At 41.4% G+C, this 16760-nt stretch overlaps 1 protein-coding gene across 5 annotated transcripts; it reads left to right on the top strand.

Annotated features, from left to right (window-relative positions):
- The first annotated feature begins 417 nt into the window (after nucleotides 1-417).
- On the top strand, nucleotides 418-16436 carry LOC129828961 (transmembrane protein 184B-like). Of its 5 annotated transcripts, XM_055890306.1 has the most exons (11): nucleotides 418-694; nucleotides 990-1018; nucleotides 1140-1212; nucleotides 5716-5967; nucleotides 7814-7979; nucleotides 12164-12254; nucleotides 12379-12546; nucleotides 12758-12927; nucleotides 13123-13323; nucleotides 13795-13821; nucleotides 14099-16436. In XM_055890306.1, the coding sequence occupies exons 4-11, from the start codon at nucleotides 5716-5718 to the stop codon at nucleotides 14326-14328; spliced, it is 1305 nt and encodes a 434-aa protein (XP_055746281.1). In that variant the 5' UTR covers nucleotides 418-694; nucleotides 990-1018; nucleotides 1140-1212; the 3' UTR covers nucleotides 14329-16436. The 5 variants fall into 5 exon arrangements, with proteins under 5 accessions (XP_055746281.1, XP_055746282.1, XP_055746280.1 ...); XM_055890307.1 differs by lacking the exon at nucleotides 1140-1212; XM_055890305.1 differs by having other exon boundaries at nucleotides 418-1018.
- Nucleotides 16437-16760: the final 324 nt, after the last annotated feature.

The following is a 16760-nucleotide window of genomic DNA, read 5'->3' as shown; positions in this document are numbered from 1 at the left end:
AAATACATAGATACATACAACGATGTAAATTACGTGCAATAATGCAACAAAAAACGACAGATGTGGACACAGTTTACGGAATAGGACAACGCTAGTTCATACCGTTTTGATTCATGGGGGGGGCTATATTTTATGAGTCAATAAAGATATGCACAACTTATAATATTGTCTGTTGTGTGTGTGTGTGTGTGTGTGGATAATTTATTTTAGAAGTAATTTTGATAGTTCTTAGATACATTTTCAATTCTTACCTTCGCTTTTAGGATGGAAAATAATGTCAAACTAAACTGACCTTAAATGCGATTCGACTCAAATTAGATGTAGACATGCGCGTGCGCATTGCAACAAATCACAACTAGAGAGAAAGAAGCAAAACGAGAGATTTCGCTCGCCAAAATTGTCCAATATAAACCCAAAGCTTTTCTATGGGTTTATTCTGGACCTACAGTAAACGTGTCGCCTGCCTTCGAGCCTTTTGGACAACGACTCCCATTGTTAGGGTGGAGACATGAGCATCTCGTCATTATAAACTCCTCTCTGTCACGACCCATCCACTTCCTGGTGCTCGGTGTTCATTGGCTGTGATTGGTGGAAACAGGGCTACATATCATTCGAGAGAACCTACGGAGAGTACCGAACGGAGTTGATCGAATGTAGCTAATCCTAGAAGATAGGGTCTGTTACAAACGCCGAGGTAGGAAAAAGGAGAGAAAGGAATGACGGAGTTTATAGAGCAGGACAAAACTGATATTTTACCTGTATTGTTCATAACGGAATGAAGAAAGGACCAAGGCACACTAAAATTAGATTAAAACCTTAAAAACTGAGATTTTTTAAGAACGGATTTAACTCTTGGTTAGAATTGAAAGATTTCCAATCGAGCAGGACTGGAAAATAAACATGGATGTCGAAGTAACGATCGCAGTTTTGTGGAATTAAATACATTTTTCTCTTGTTTCTTGCTTTAAAACTGCACCCGCCGACTGAAGTTTGTTCAGAAACCATCAATTGATGAAAGGTAAAATTATTTTACTTGCCCGTTTGAATGCAAATAAATCCGATTAAAGTTATGTCTAAAATAACAATCGTTTCTAGTTGTCTACCCTTTGAAATATAATTAGCATAAACGTATATTTCAGTTTAAAAGAAAATCCATTCTTCAGACAGACGTCATCTTAATTCAAGTTTACATATCGACAATCAACTGCAAAGGTGAGAGTGACGGTCTGTATACAGTATGCGCCTGTTTACCACCCTGTCATTCATACATTCAGTGTCGAGTTCTGCTTACATTAGTGGCTACTATGTTTCTCTACTGCAAACAATGTTTCTCTGTCAGTTTTTTTGCCAAATTTGCTTGAATGGTTGCTGCTGTTTGCTGGTAATCACTCGATCTTCCTAATCTCATATTTCATCGTTTTACCTTAAAAAAAAAAAGGTATTTACCTGACAAGTAATTGAAGTTAGTGGCATTTGTTATGGATTTTGTATTGAAAGCATTTACCCTTTTTTGATGGTTTTTAATATTATTACCTCCCTCACAAACCCCAACACACACATATTCCAGTCATGTGTCTCTCCCTGTCTGTCCTACTGTCTGCCGTTGATGCATTCAACCCAGCCCTATTCTACATGTTAATTTGCTGATTCTCTGCAAACCAATACAAATTCCCCCATCACACACAGAGAGAAACATGCACATTCATAGACATTAATGTGACTCAAGCTCCAATGCCCACACAGTCAGAGACACAAGTCACATAATCAGTGTAATTGGATTAATTTAATTTCATTAGTGTAGTGAGACCCAGGATTACACCTGTGTTTGCATGCCTGTGTGTGTGGAAACAACATAATACTGCATCAGTCTGCCATGCTGCTGTTAATGTGACTTGCTATGTGGTTTGGCAGCCAAGCCATGATATGATATGATAGGTCAGTTTAGACATGTCTTTTTATATGCTGTCCACTGTTGCTGTCTCTGATTTTGCTTGAGAAAGGCTTTATGAGTTACAGCGGCTATTTCTAGTCTCACTGTGTGTGTTATTGTGTGTGGCCTTTGAAGTGGACAGTATTTCTTATTATTTCTATGTCAATGACAGCAACAACTGGCATTGAGGTTATCGCGTGGCAGATACAAACATGCCAGCAGGATATCTGATACTAAATTCTGTTTGAAATAGGGATTCATAATGACTAAATAGAAATGTTTACAGATGCCATTTTTGGCTTTTCCTTGTGTTTGGTCCCTCTTCCATAGAAAAATACTGTAGTTAACCAAACTGTACGACACTATGCACAAGAACAACTTTAAAAAAAATCAGATTTTTTAAAATAAAAACACATTTACTTCAAGAACTGTGCAGATGCAAAGTTTGGTAACAGAATGACAGTTTGCGCAGTTTGTGCCGTCATTCTGTTACCAGACTCTGTGTCTGCACTGTTCTTCAAGTAAGTGTTTTTGGAGAGAGAAATAAATCTGTGGAAATTATTCAAAGTAGGTCTTGTGCATAGAGTTGTATGGTTTGTTTACTTTGATGCTTTTTGTATGTCAATGATTGCAGTCTCAGCAGCACTCTTTTTATCGTGGAATTGCCCATACAATACATGCTTTCAGATCAACCTGTTTAACCCAAAACTGTCAATAGAAACTCAATTATTTTAGGCAGGAGGGAATGCCCTGTCTATCAGTAGATGTGCATGGTTAAAATCACCTGGGAAACCAATCACTATTCCAGCACCATTTCAACATGATCAAATCACCTCTGCTTAATCCAATATAGTGACAACTAAAAGATACACAAAACTATTTAGTCTAATCAACGTAAGCTACAGTTGAAGTCGGATGTTTACATACACCTTAGCCAAATACATTTAAACTCAGTTTCACAATTCCTGACATTTAATCCAAGTAAAAATGTAGGATCACCACTTTATTTTAAGAATGTGAAATGTCAGAATAATAGTAGAGTGTGATTTATTTCTGCTTTTATTTATTTCATCACATTCTCAGTGGGTCAGAAGTTTACATACACTCAATTAGTATTTGGTAGCATTGCCTTTAAATTGTTAAACTTGGGTCAAATGTTTCAGGTAGCCTTCCACAAGCTTCCCGCAATAAGTTGGGTGAATTTTGGCCCATTTCTCCTGACAGAGCTGGTGTAACTGAGTCAGGTTTGTAGGCCTCCTTGCCCGCACACGCTTTTTCAGTTCTGCCCACAAATTTTCTGTTGAATTGAGGTCAGGGCTTTGTGAGGCCCACTCCAATACCTTGACTTTGTTGTCCTTAAGCCATTTTGCAACAACTTCGGAGGTATGCTTGGGGGTCATTGTCCATTTGGAAGACCCATTAGTGACCCGTGTTTTACTTCCTGACTGATGTCTTGAGATGTTGCTTCAATATATCCACATAATTTTCTTTCCTCATGATGCCATCTATTTTGTCAAGTGCACCAGTCCCTCCTGCAGCAAAGCACCCCCACAACATGATGCTGCCACCCCCGTGCTTCACGGTTGGGATGGTGTGTTTCGGCTTGCAAGCATCCCCCTTTTTCCTCCAAACATAACATTATGGCCAAACAGTTATATTTTTGTTTCATCAGACCAGAGGACATTTCTCCAAAAGTATGATCTTTGTCCCCATGTGCAGTTGCAAACCGTAGTCTGTTTTTTTTATGGCGGTTTTGGAGCAGTGGCTTCTTCTTTGCTGAGCGGCCTTTCAGGTTATGTCGATATAGGACTCATTTTACTGTGGATATATACTTTTGTACCTGTTTTCTCCAGCATCTTCACAATGTCATTTTGCTGTTGTTCTGGGATTGATTTGCATTTTTGTACCGAAATACATTAATCTCTAGGAGACCGAACACGTCTCCTTCCTGAGCGGTAGAACGGCTGCGTGGTCCCATGGTGTTTATACTTGTGTACTATTGTTTGTACAGATGAACATGGTACCTTCAGGCATTGGGAAATTGTTCCCAAGGATGAGCCAGACTTATGAAGGTCTACATTTTTTTGTCTTGGCTGATTTCTTTTGATTTTCCCATGATGTCAAGCAAAGAGGCACTGAGTTTGAAGGTGGGCCTTGAAATACATCCACAGGTACACCTCCAATTGACTCGAATTATGTCAATTAGACTATCAGAAGCTTCTAAAGCCATGACATCGTTTTCTGGAATTTCTGGAAGCTGTTTAAAGGCACAGTCAACTTAGTGTATGTAAACTTCTGACCCACTGGAATTGTGATACTGTGAAATTATTTGTCTGTAAACAATTGTTGGAAAAATGACTTGTGTCATGCACAAAGTAAATGTCCTAACCAACTTGCCAAAACCCATAGTTTGTTAACAAGAAATTTGTGGAGTGGTAAAAAACTAGTTCTAATGACTCCAATCTAAGTGTATGTAAACTTCCGACTTCAAATGTATGTGGTTGTTCATGGTTCTGATTTCTCTTTCTGTGTGTGTGCGTTCATGCAAGTAGAAAAACATGTTGACTCACCCTACTTGTAGAGAAACGCCAATGCCATCCTCTTTTTCATGTTGACGAAACGGTTTATCACTGTCATATAGTACACACCGAATGACAGTGTTGTCCTAGGCTACCTGGCTAAAATGCTTGCAAGCTAGCTTAACTTGCATTCATGGGCAACGTTAGCTAGTTAACATTAGCCTTCTTCATTTATCTACATATTGAACTTCCATCCTCTCAGGCCAGGGGTACAACAATGTATGAAATAGTTGGATTAGAATTGCCGTTATAATCATTGGTCAGTATGGAGAATTAAGTAAAACCCCAAGTCCAAATTCCTATCTCCATCCATGGCTAATTTAGGAAAGGGCCAATCTTAGCTAGCTGGCTAGCTAGCCGCCGGAGGACAACAACACAACGAGATGCAACAATTTAAGTTTTTCTGTCAATGACGTATGCTCCTAATGGGATTTGATAGGAGTGACGCCAAATCCAAGCTGGCTTCCTTTGACACTTTCTTTTTTTTGGTGCACCAGGACCATTCACAGTTGAGCTCGCTCAGTTTAGCTCAATGCTGATTGGCAAAAAATGTTATACTTTTTTTGTCAAGGGAGGTCAGATGCTTGCTGGCTTTCCTTGCTTTCAATGGTACAGGTGGCAACAATGTCATACTCGTTTGGACCAGATCGCATCAGATAGATGGCCTACATGTAGAGAGACAGAGGGGCACTGTTTCACTTTCACTTGCTTGGATGCTTTGTCCTGTGAGAAACATTCAGCCTCTTGCAAATTGAAGGAAAATTATTAAACAGAGAGACAAAATAATGTATTCTTTATTTTTTGGGGGGGGCAATATTTTTGGGAAGCCTGGCTTTCCTTGGCATCCATGAATACATGCCACTGCTGTCTATACAGTTAGTAGCCTAGGAGGGGGAAACATTGGTTTGACTATCAGAGATTATACAGTTATCTCCCCCTCTGGAATCTATTGATTCCCTCAGACTCTATTCAGTAAACAGTACAAGACACCTGACTCATTGTCTCTGCTCTTCCTTTATCAGATGCTCTCATCAACATAAATTACATTATCGATAGCTGTGGTTGATGGTTACAGTATCTCCAATAATGCTCTGCTTTCTACATGTATTACTGGAAAGTATCAGACTGAATGTCTGCACTGTTTATGCATGGTATCATTAATGTGGACATAAAGGACATGTTTTCTCTCTGTACCCTTTTCTCCAGATGAGTCGTCTCTGGAGGCGTGACGTGCCCCTGTCTGAACGGCTAGGACTAGGTGTTGGGGTTGGAGAGGAATACCCCCTGGGTGGGGCCCCTGGTCCCCCTCCCACCATGGACTCCCCGGGCCCCAACATCTCCTGGTTCCCAGAGACCCCCCTGCTGACCCTGGACCAGCCCACCTTCCTGATGACCCCCGCTGCCCAGGCTGTTTCGGGCTTCTTCGTCTGGACTGCCCTGCTCTTCACCTGTCACCAGGTAATAAAATACACATTACACACGCACACACGGATACACACTTCCCCACATCTCAAAACACACTCAATCCACTAAAACCGAACACCATTTAGAGTTCCAAATAGAGTTCCAACTCCAAATGGTATGCCAAGGCTCGGGGGTCTAGGTGTTGTCTTCCCCTGTAGGCACCTACAGTGTGGGGAGCTTATTTAACAGGAGGTTTCACCTGGGTTGATGCTGGAGGAATAGATGCATCTGCTCAGTCAGAGAGCATAGGTTGCCTAGCAACAACACACAATCCCTGTTTGTTTAACTGAAAAACTCAACACACAACTGCACCAACTTTATGAAAGGTAATCCCTGTCCTACTCTCTGAAATGAGAATGTCTGGTGGCTTCTTTGTTTGGGTAGAGGAAAGGGGGCTAAACTGAAAAGATGCCAAGGATAGTGTGTAGACCATATAATTAGGAATTTGAATGCTAGAATGAACATGAACCTTTTTATGATGGTCCAAAGATCAGCCATGTTGGTCAGGGAGTTGGACAACCATGGTTTGCCAGTGTTGTGATAAGATATTGTGTAAAACAATGAATGTGAAGAATGTATCTGTGCTGTATGTCTGTTAGCTAGCCAGACCGTTTTAGAGGAATGATTCCATCATTTTATTTAATGAACTGCAAACATTCCATTCAAACAATCCTGTCAATCCACAGCCATAGCCTAGCTCAAAAAAGTATTGACATTGTATCATATAATAGCTTTCCAAGAAAACAACATCTGAGACATTTATGGTCTGTTTACATATATTTTAGATGCTATTTATACAGAAAATATGTATAAAACCTGTATTTATAATTTTACACTTAGTGTAAAAAACATTAGGGACACCTTCCTAATATTGAGTTGCACACCCTTTTGCCCTCAGAACAACCTCAATTCATCGGGGCATGGACTCTACAAGGTGTTGAAAGCGTTCCACAGGGATGCTGGCCCATGTTGACTCCAATGCTTCCCACATGTGTATCAGTTGGCTGGATGTCCTTTGGGTGGTGGACCATTCTTGATACACACGGGAAACTGTTGAGCGTGAAAAACCCAGCAGCGTTGCAGTTCTTGACACACTCAAACCGGTGCGCCTGGCAACTACTACCATAATCCGTTCAGAGGCACTTAAATCTTTTGTCTTGCCCATTCACCCTCTGAATGGCACACATATACAATCCATGTCTCAATTGTCTTAAGGCTTAAAACGCCTTCTTTAACCTGTCTCCTCCCCTTCATCTAGACTGTGGATTTAACAAGTGAAATTCATAAGGGATCTTTCACCTGGATTCACCTGTCATGGAAAGAACAGGTGTTTCAAATGTTTTGTACACTCAGTGTATGACAATATTTTAGGTTGAATATAATTCCATTACAGTTTCAGATGCATCACGTACTTTAGTTTTCCTGCATAAGTAAAAGCAGGAAATGCATCACCTATGCCACTAGTGTCATTCATTCCAATTAGACTCATTTTGGATTTCTCCCTGACCAAGATGGCTGCCATTTTGCCCCATTTTGGAACGTTGGAGGGTTTATGACCTAGTCCCTCTAATTGAATAGGATCTCTATGGTGTAGGCATCACTGTGTTCTTCTGTGAATTCCCACGGCTCTCACTCTCATTCCTGTCTCCCTCAGAGGCAGGATGTTAATTAGTAACAGGTTTAGAAAGTATGCAATGCTGCTTTTGTGTCTTGTAAAACGGGACAATAGAAATTGATGTAAACATTAAACTATATCCCTCTCTATTTGTTTCATTCCCACTCTCCTCTCTCATATATGATCTCCTTTCCATCCATCTTTGTTTCTATCTCACCCTCTCAGATCTACATGCACCTGCGGTACTACAGTTCTCCTAATGAGCAGAGACACATCGTGCGGATTCTCTTCATCGTGCCCATCTATGCTTTTGACTCCTGGCTCAGCCTCCTCTTCTTCACTAACGAGGAGTACTACGTCTACTTTGACACCGTCCGGGACTGCTATGAAGGTAAGAGACTACACATGAGTTGAACAGAAATGAATGGCTTTACCATGCCGATCAGCTTTGTTGTGATACTTCCTCACCCAGTGAGCCAAATTGGTTGAAAATATGTATTTTCAACCAGTTTTGCTCCCTGAGCCCAAAGGCTGTCTTTGGGCTCCAATGTCCACACATGTGGATTAGATAAACAGCCACAAGGGTGTGTGTGTGTGTGTGCGAGCGTGTTGTTTACCAGTGTGTGGGAGTCATGGTGCGGCCCCATGGACAGGTGGCTAACCGCTGATCTGCCTCTGTGCTGTCTCTTGTTGTTCTGGGGCCTGCCCAGATTTCTGGGTAGGAAGAACCTGTTGCATAGCAACCGTGTTCACTGCACACGGCAGCCCTAATAATGAGGTCTCAACCAAACATGCTGGTACACACACAGAGAACAGAAGACAGTCAGCTGTTTATCTGGTATGGCTTATGGAATATTCCTAGTCACAAGGGATACATACAATGGTGAATATCACACATTTTATATAGGCCTAATGTACTTGTAAAATACCTTTTAACTTCTAGATACTGGTACTCTGTTATCTATGAATTTAGTCTGGCAGTCTGTGTGGGCTAGTGTGTGTGATGTGGTGTCACCCCAGGTCGGTTCTGTTCCTTAATGTCTATGGTTCTGTCTGTATGTGCATGTGTTAGTACAGCTGTGCTGCAGGAGACAAACAGAGAGAGTGAGGGTGATGATGAGAGTAAGAAAACGGGTGAGAGACAGGGTACGAGTGATGGAGAGAGATGACAGAATAGCTGATGCCAGTGCTTCTGCTGTAGAGAAGAAGGTGTGTTTGGCAAATGGGCTCTCACAGCAGCTCTGTTCCCCTGGGTGTACAGGCTAAATATAGAGCTGTACACTGTAACACACACTCCCACACATTCTCATGCAAGTACCATCACTCACTACACAGTCACACACACCCTCACTTAACGTTACAAGTCATCAACATGCACTCTGGCACATACCCTTCCATATGTTATACACCATCACATTCGCTTACTGGTTCAATACACACACGACACACACTCTCACAGAACTGGTGAGCAGGGAATGAGAACTTTAGAATCCCCCTTCAGGGGTTAATAGACAGTATAATGGTGTATAGCGTATTAGTCATACAGTGAGTGCCTCAGGGTTGGGCCTTTCCTCATCTCAGTTATACTAGTCACATTGATGCAATACAGACAGACACATAAAGCAGCAGTCAAACATTTGGATACACCTACTCATTCCAGGGTTTTTCTTTATTTTTACTATATTCTACATTGTAGAATAATAGTAAAGACAACAAAACTATGAAATAACACATGAAATCAAAGTTTTAAACAAATCAAAATATATTTGAGATTCCTCGAAGTAGCCACCCTTTGCCTTGATGACAGCTTTGCGCTCTCTTGGCATTCTCTCAACCAGCTTCATGAGGTAGTCAACTGGATTGCATTTCGATTAACTGGTGTGCCTTGTTAAAAGTTAATTTATGGAATTTCTTTCCATCTTAATGCATTTGAGCCAATCAGTTGTGTTGTGACAAGGTAGGGGTGGTATACAGAGGATAGCCCTATTTGGTAAAATGCCAAGTCCATATTATGGCAAGAACAGCTCAAATAAGCAAAGAGAAATGACGGTCCATCATTACTTTATGACATGAAAATCAGTCAATACTGAACATTTCAAGAACTTTGAAAGTTTCTTCAAGTAAAGTCTCAAAAACCATCAAGTGCTATGATGAAACTGGCTCTCATGAAGACAGCCACAGGAAAGGAAGACCCAGAGTTACCTCTGCTGCAGAGGATAAGTTCATTAGAGTTACCAGCCTCAGAAATTGCGGCCCAAATAAATGCTTCACAAAGTTCAAGTAACAGACACATCTCAACATCAACTGTTCAGAGGAGACTGCTTGAATCAGGCCTTCATGGTTGCATTGCTGCAAAGAAACCACTTCTAAAGGACCGCAATAAGAAGAAGAGACTTGCTTGGGCCAAGAAACACGAGCAATGGACATTAGACCGGTGGAAACCTGTCCTTTGGTCTGATGAGTCCAAATGAGAGATTTTTGGTTCCGACCGCCATGTCTTTGTGAGACGCAGAGTAGGTGAACGGATGATCTCCGCATTTGTGGTTCCCAGCGTGAAGCATGGAGGAGGTGGTGTGGGGGTGCTTTGCTGGTGACATATTGAGAATTCAAGGCACACTTAACCAGCATGGCTACCACAGCATTCTGCAGTGATACGCCATCCCTTCTGGTTTGGGCTTAGTGGGACATCATTTGTTTTTCAACAGGAAAATTACCCAACACACCTCCAGGTTGTGTAAGGGCTATTTGACCAAGAAGGAGAGTGATGGAGTGCTGCATCAGATGACCTGGCCTCCACAATCATCCAACCTCAACCCAATTGAGATGGTTTGGGATGAGTTTGACCGCAGAGTGAAGGAAAAGCAGCCAACAAGTGCTCAGCATATGTGGGAACTCCTTCAAGGCTGTTGGAAAAGCATTCCAGGTGACGCTGGTTAAGAGAATACCAAGAATGTGCAAAGCTATCATCAAGGCAAAGGGTGGCTACTTTGAAGTATCTCAAATATAAAATATATTTTGATTTAACACTTTTTTTTTTTGGTTACTACATGATTCCATAGGTGTTATTTTATAGTTTTGATGTCATCACTAATATTATACAATAAGAAAATAGTACAAATAAAGAAAGATCCTGGATTAATGACTAGGTGTGTCAAATTTTGACTGGTACTGTAGGTCACAGACATGCTATTGGATGTCTTTCATTGGTCCGGTCGAAGGTGAGAATTAAGCACGTCCATATGTGTTTACTTTTATTGTTGTTCCTTAAGAATAAAGCGAGGTGGTGTGCGTGCGTGCGTGCGAATACACTGTGCGACTATACAGTTTCATAGAGCCCCTGGTGTAGTGAGAGTTGGTAATCCCTTCCTGCTTTATTGACCTGACACAGCCCATCAGTCACACTGCAGACACACACACACACACACACACACTACGTAGAACAGAACGTGCACATCCGGAACACAGACTGCAAAGTCACTGCCACCTGCTCCAGTATGACTGGTCTACAGACATGACATGTATCACTCCCCAAGGAGAGCAGACACTGCTTCTCAGTCACTGGTTATATCATATGGATGGGTCAATGCCATTGCTAGTAGTGCTGGCAGGCCACTCAGATGATTTATAGCTCAGTGGATCTGTGCAGTATGCACAGGGATCCTATAAGCTTTAGTATCTTGATTATACTGAACAAAAATATAAACGCAACATGTAAAGTGTTTCATGAGCTGAAATAAAAGATCCCAGAAATTTCCCATACGCACAAAAAGCTTATTTCTCTCAAATTTTGCGGACCAATGTGGTTACATCCCTGTTAGTGAGCATTTTTCCTTTTCCATGACAATCCATCCACCTGACAGTTGTGGCATATCAAGAAGCTGATTAAACAGTATGATTATTACACAGGTGTTGGACTATAAAAGGCCACTTTAAAAATGTGCAGTTGTCACACAACACAATACAACAGATGTCTCAAGTTGAGGGAGCGTGCAATTGGCGTGCTGACTGTAGGAATGTCCACCAGAGCTGTTGCCAGAAAATGTCATGTTAATTTCTCTATCATAAGCCACGTCCAACTGGCCTCATGCCCCTGCGCAGTCATGTGAAATCCATAGATTAAGGCCTAATGAATTCATTTTAATTGACTGATTTCCTTGTATGATCTGTAACTCAGTGAAATTGTTGCATGTTGTGTTTTTTTAATACTTTTTTGTTTAGTGTAATTCCATGAGTGTGTGTGTGGTCTGGTCCGATCAACCAGTTAGAAAAACACATCTCCTGTGGGAAGGAAGTAGAGGGCTCCCTTGGGTCTGTGACATAACTCAGCACAGGAAGTCAACGAGTGGCTGGGTGGTCTGGTGTTTGCCTTTTTTCCCCACTGCCTTTGATATGACAGTCATTGGCTTATCTTGTCTCTTGGGGTAATGGAAGAGTACTGGGTTTTACATCTTTTTCCATGTCCATATTAGGAGGTTAATATACTGTACACGATATTTAGATGTAAAACATATGTCTGAGGAGTTGACTTCTTAAATGGTCCTTTATTGACAGTGTGTGTGTCTCTCTCCTGTGCAGCGTTTGTCATCTATAACTTCCTGAGCCTGTGTTATGAGTACCTGGGAGGAGAGAGCGCCATCATGGCTGAGATCAGAGGAAAACCTATCGAGTGAGTCTCTTCTTCCACTCTGTTGTTTGTGTGTGTGTAGTCTATTTGTGTGTAGTCTACGTGTGTGTGTGTTCAAGATTCTCATTAACTGATGTATTTAATAAGCGTTTTCCTGCGTCCCCAGGTCCAGTTGTATGTACGGTACGTGCTGTCTCTGGGGAAGGAGTTACTCCATTGGGTTCCTGCGGTTCTGTAAGCAGGCCACGCTACAGTTCTGTGTGATCAAACCCCTCATGGCCGTGGTCACAGTCATCCTGCAGGCCTTTGGAAAGTACCGTGATGGAGACTTCAAGTACGACACTGCTTCTTGTTATGCAATCGTTGAATATCTCATACAAAAAATGTTAAGATATATACATCTATTTTTTTATTAAAAGACTTTGATTACCAAAAAGATGATGTGCTTCTGTGTAGATGGTTGCAAATCCAGTGATACAGATTTGTCCTAATGTTGGTTTACTCTCAAATCTAATCAACAGTCTTGTCCCTGTCTGTCCCCCTAGTGTGAACAGTGGGTACCTGTATGTGTCCATCGTCTACAACATCTCAGTCAGCCTGTCTCTCTACGCCCTCTTCCTCTTCTATTTCTCCACCCGGGACCTGCTCAGCCCCTACAGACCCTTGCTCAAATTCTTCATGGTCAAATCTGTCATCTTCCTCTCCTTCTGGCAGGGTGAGAAGCACAAGCACAAATAAACACACACACACATACTAAACATCTAAATACAGATTGACATTTTTAGGTCTTTGAAGCACTGTAGGCAATTGAATATGAGTAATGTCATTCATATCATATTACATGCCAAGTCAATATCATTATTCTATAGTACTGTAGTCATTCTCCACATATCTGTTTATTTACCATCAGGCATGTTGCTGGCCATCCTAGAGAAGTGTGGGGCCATCCCCAAAATCAACTCACCCGAGGTGTCAGTGGGAGAGGGAACGGTTGCCGCCGGTTACCAGAACTTCATCGTCTGCATCGAGATGTTCTTTGCCTCCCTGGCCCTGCGTCATGCCTTCACATACAAGGTCTACATGGACAAGAGGCTGGACTCTCTCTCTCAGGGTAAGGAGACTGAGTTTTAGCCGTATTATATACTGTGGTGACCATTTATTAATTTATTTCATTTAACCTTTATTTAACTGGACCTACTCGACATTGGTCCAGCTCATGGTACTCATGGTATAGTATCTTTGCAGAACTTCTCTAGATAATATGATCACGTCTTCTCTTTTCACTGACTCACACTCCCTTTCCCTCTATTCCCTTGTCAACATACATTTCCCACTTTCTCCTCCTCCTCGCCATACCCCTGTACTTCCTATGTTGTGGCACTTTTTCAAATCTTTATTTCCCTTCATCTCCTCCCATTCATCTTTGGTTTTGGAATACCTCCTTTTCCTCGTTCTTTTTAAAAACTCCCTCCTTGGTTCATTGGTCATCCCTCTTTGTATTCTCTGGGTCATTTTGTCTCTTATTCTTCCTTCCATATCCTTGCCCCTTTGTCTTTCTCTTTCCCCATGCTGCGTTATCAAGGCCCAGTTCCTATATATGGAGAGTATGGTAGGTCTACCAATGATTGTTTCTTCACCATCTTTATGGTTCTTTCTACTTTTTACAATCCTATGTTCAATGTTGTGCTCCCTTTGTCTTACTTTGAAGGAAATGTTGCTTTCTGTGAAATCAGTGGTTGCTGTTTTTACGTTCACTGTAGCAAGCTTACAAAAGTGATTTTCCACTGTGTTTAGGTTTTACATTATTCACAATTACTACACAACTCTTACTTTAACTTTTTTAAATATTTTATTTATTGTCCTTTCCTCCACCACCCTTTTCCCAGGTCGCTGTGCCCCCATGAAGAGCATCTCCAGCAGCCTGAAGGAGACGATGAACCCTGGAGACATGGTCCAGGATGCTATCCATAACTTCTCCCCGGCCTACCAGCAGTACACCCAGCAGTCCACCCTGGAACAGGGTCACTCTGCCCCCCCTGTGTCCCGCACACATAGCACCGTCAGCACCCGCGACAATGAGAAGACTCTGCTGCTCAGCTCGGACGATGAGTTCTAAGTTAACACACAAACAAACACCAATCCCAGCCAATCACATCTTTACTGACTGTTGCGGTAAGGTACTACCCCCTGGTCTTCCTCATGTAGTACATATCTTATGGAGGATTGGCAGGGGATGTAAGGTGTGTTAGGGGTTGGTACGTCAATACAGGACCATGTGACTTAGCCTGGTCCATTTTAATATGCTCTACTACACACATACTATTTGCACAAATTCAGGACTATACAGGAACTATTGATAGAGCACACACTTAGTGGGAACATGCTGAGGTACATTTTGGTTGAAACCATTGTCTAGAATTATTTTTTAATAGAATTTGAGGATTTTCTGAGACAGAATTGTAGACTTATTAGAGATTGTATTTGTGGTTTGGATAAAATGGATTGTATGGTTTAAAGTGTGTGTGCTTACTAGCTAACATCCCCTGAAGAAGACAGCCCATACCAGATTGATATTAGAGTACTCTAGCAATGAGTGGCATTTGATTTGGCCTATTGGTTTTTAGTTTTAAGATCAGGCCATTCTCAGATCTCTGTGGTGACCATGTTTACAGTGGGTTTTAAATGGACGGTGTGAGTGGGCGGTTTAGGGCATAAGCAGCTCTGTGGACTGGAGAATGGTGGTGTTGTCATTGATTCACTAGGGACAGGGGATGGATAGGGGATGTGAGGGGAGGGCAGGGATAGTGGTTGGTTGGACAGCACTTGATCAGATTACAGATGAAGAGAGACCTGCTCCAGTGTGTAGCATACAGGCAGGGTGAGGGCAATCGAGCCACGTGGTAGTCTGGATTATACTGTTGTAATTGGGGCATTATTCGTATGGTGAGGATTAGGCCAGGCTCTAATCCAGCGAGGCACATTCTGCTACCCGACCTCTCCTGGCCTCTAATGTATGGTAGGAAAAACGCCTTTAGTGATATCTGTGCGATCAGAGTACGTAGACACCGCAGGAATATAGGTAAACGCTATTTTTAAATACTTACAATTCCAGTTAAACAATCTCAGGCAAAAAAAGTGTAACTGGATGCAAAAAAACAACAAAAGATTCAGCTTTGTAATGAAGCGTGGGTCAATTTTAGAATCACTTTTAGTGTCTTATAGACGTTTCCATTACACAGAATTGGACGTTAAGTGCTTACAGAGAAAAGCTATTGCGTTATACATAGTTTAGCTTTGAGGTTATTGTAGTGAGTCATACGGACAGGCTGCCATTATACAGTAGTCATGTTGAGTCACTGCTGCTCCATGCTCAGTCCTGCCACCAGAGAGCAGCAGAGAGTCTATATTATATTTGGTCAATTTACAGACACACACACCCTTATCTATCAAACACAGACCGATCATGGTCACACATTATGCTTGTAGCCTACACATTCTGTCTGCTAGAGAAAGGAATGCTTTATCTTAGTGGAGTGGAGTCCCAGCCTCAGTCTATGCTGACCCCTCCCTCAACTTCTACTGTGTGTGAGAGAGCTAGGCCCTATACATGTAGGCAAGCCATTGTCCAGAGAGGCTATTAACTATTCGGGGTGTCAATATTTCTCATTAAAGTATAGTCAGAATGTCTGCTTTATTTATATTGTTGAGGCCAGTATGTACCGTGTTATGGAACTACACTTATTATGGTTTGTCTACTGTAGCATTCTGTTGAATCCTTTGCCATGTTGAATAAATTACGAGGGTTTGGCCTCATCCCCAAACATTTCCAGTTTCTGGTACAAAGAGAAAGTCACCACAAGACCGTTTCATTCTCCAGTTCTTCTTTTTCTGATATCTTTCTTCTATCTCTGCGCTCTCTTTATCTAGGCCTAGGGTGTATTTTGAGATGTATAAGACTATTATTGCTAGCCATAAGATGATGTACATACAGTTTGAAATGATATACTGGAGAAATATTTAGTGATGTTGATGTAATAATGATGTAAAACTCTGATTTAAAAAGGCTTAGTTTTGTACTGTCGCTCCATAAACCATTTAAATCTTATTTTGATGACTGCTTTCTCTTGTCTAGTTCTTTTGTATTTTATCAAAGCTGCTGATATGCTCCTATTTTTAGTCTAAATGAAATTTGAACAAAATAAAGATATTTAGATTTGTCTTAAATTAGTCTTGTCATATTATTCTATTTCATATTAAATGTAGGCTTTTTAGAACATGGTTGTCTTTTAGATGTCATGATTATCTTAAATATAGCTCCAAATCACACGTGTCAAAGGGTAGGATTTCTCTCATGGGAAGATTTACTCATGTCTGCAAAGTTTTGCATGTTTGCTATTCTTCTCTTTTTTGCAAGTACATTTGACATAAAAGTTTACTGTACAGCACATATTGCTTATTTTAACCACCCTACTCATCAGTAGTTCTAGTTCCCTAAAGAAAAAACCTATCCCTGCTAATGTACACACACACTTCTCGTTTCTGCTTCCC

Source organism: Salvelinus fontinalis, chromosome 30, assembly GCF_029448725.1.
Source record: "Salvelinus fontinalis isolate EN_2023a chromosome 30, ASM2944872v1, whole genome shotgun sequence".
In the NCBI taxonomy this organism is placed as follows: Eukaryota; Metazoa; Chordata; class Actinopteri; order Salmoniformes; family Salmonidae; genus Salvelinus; species Salvelinus fontinalis.
Note: the sequence above shows the minus strand (reverse complement) of the source record. Positions and strands in the feature narration are given on the sequence as shown.

Coding starts and splice junctions, on each gene's coding strand:
- LOC129828961 (XM_055890307.1), top strand. CDS start 5,716: ATGAGTCGTCTCTGGAGGCGTGACGTGCCCCTGTCTGAACGGCTAGGA. Junction 12,255..12,378: donor ATCAGAGGAAAACCTATCGA/GTGAGTCTCTTC, acceptor CTGCGTCCCCAG/GTCCAGTTGTATGTACGGTA. Junction 12,928..13,122: donor CTTCCTCTCCTTCTGGCAGG/GTGAGAAGCACA, acceptor ATTTACCATCAG/GCATGTTGCTGGCCATCCTA.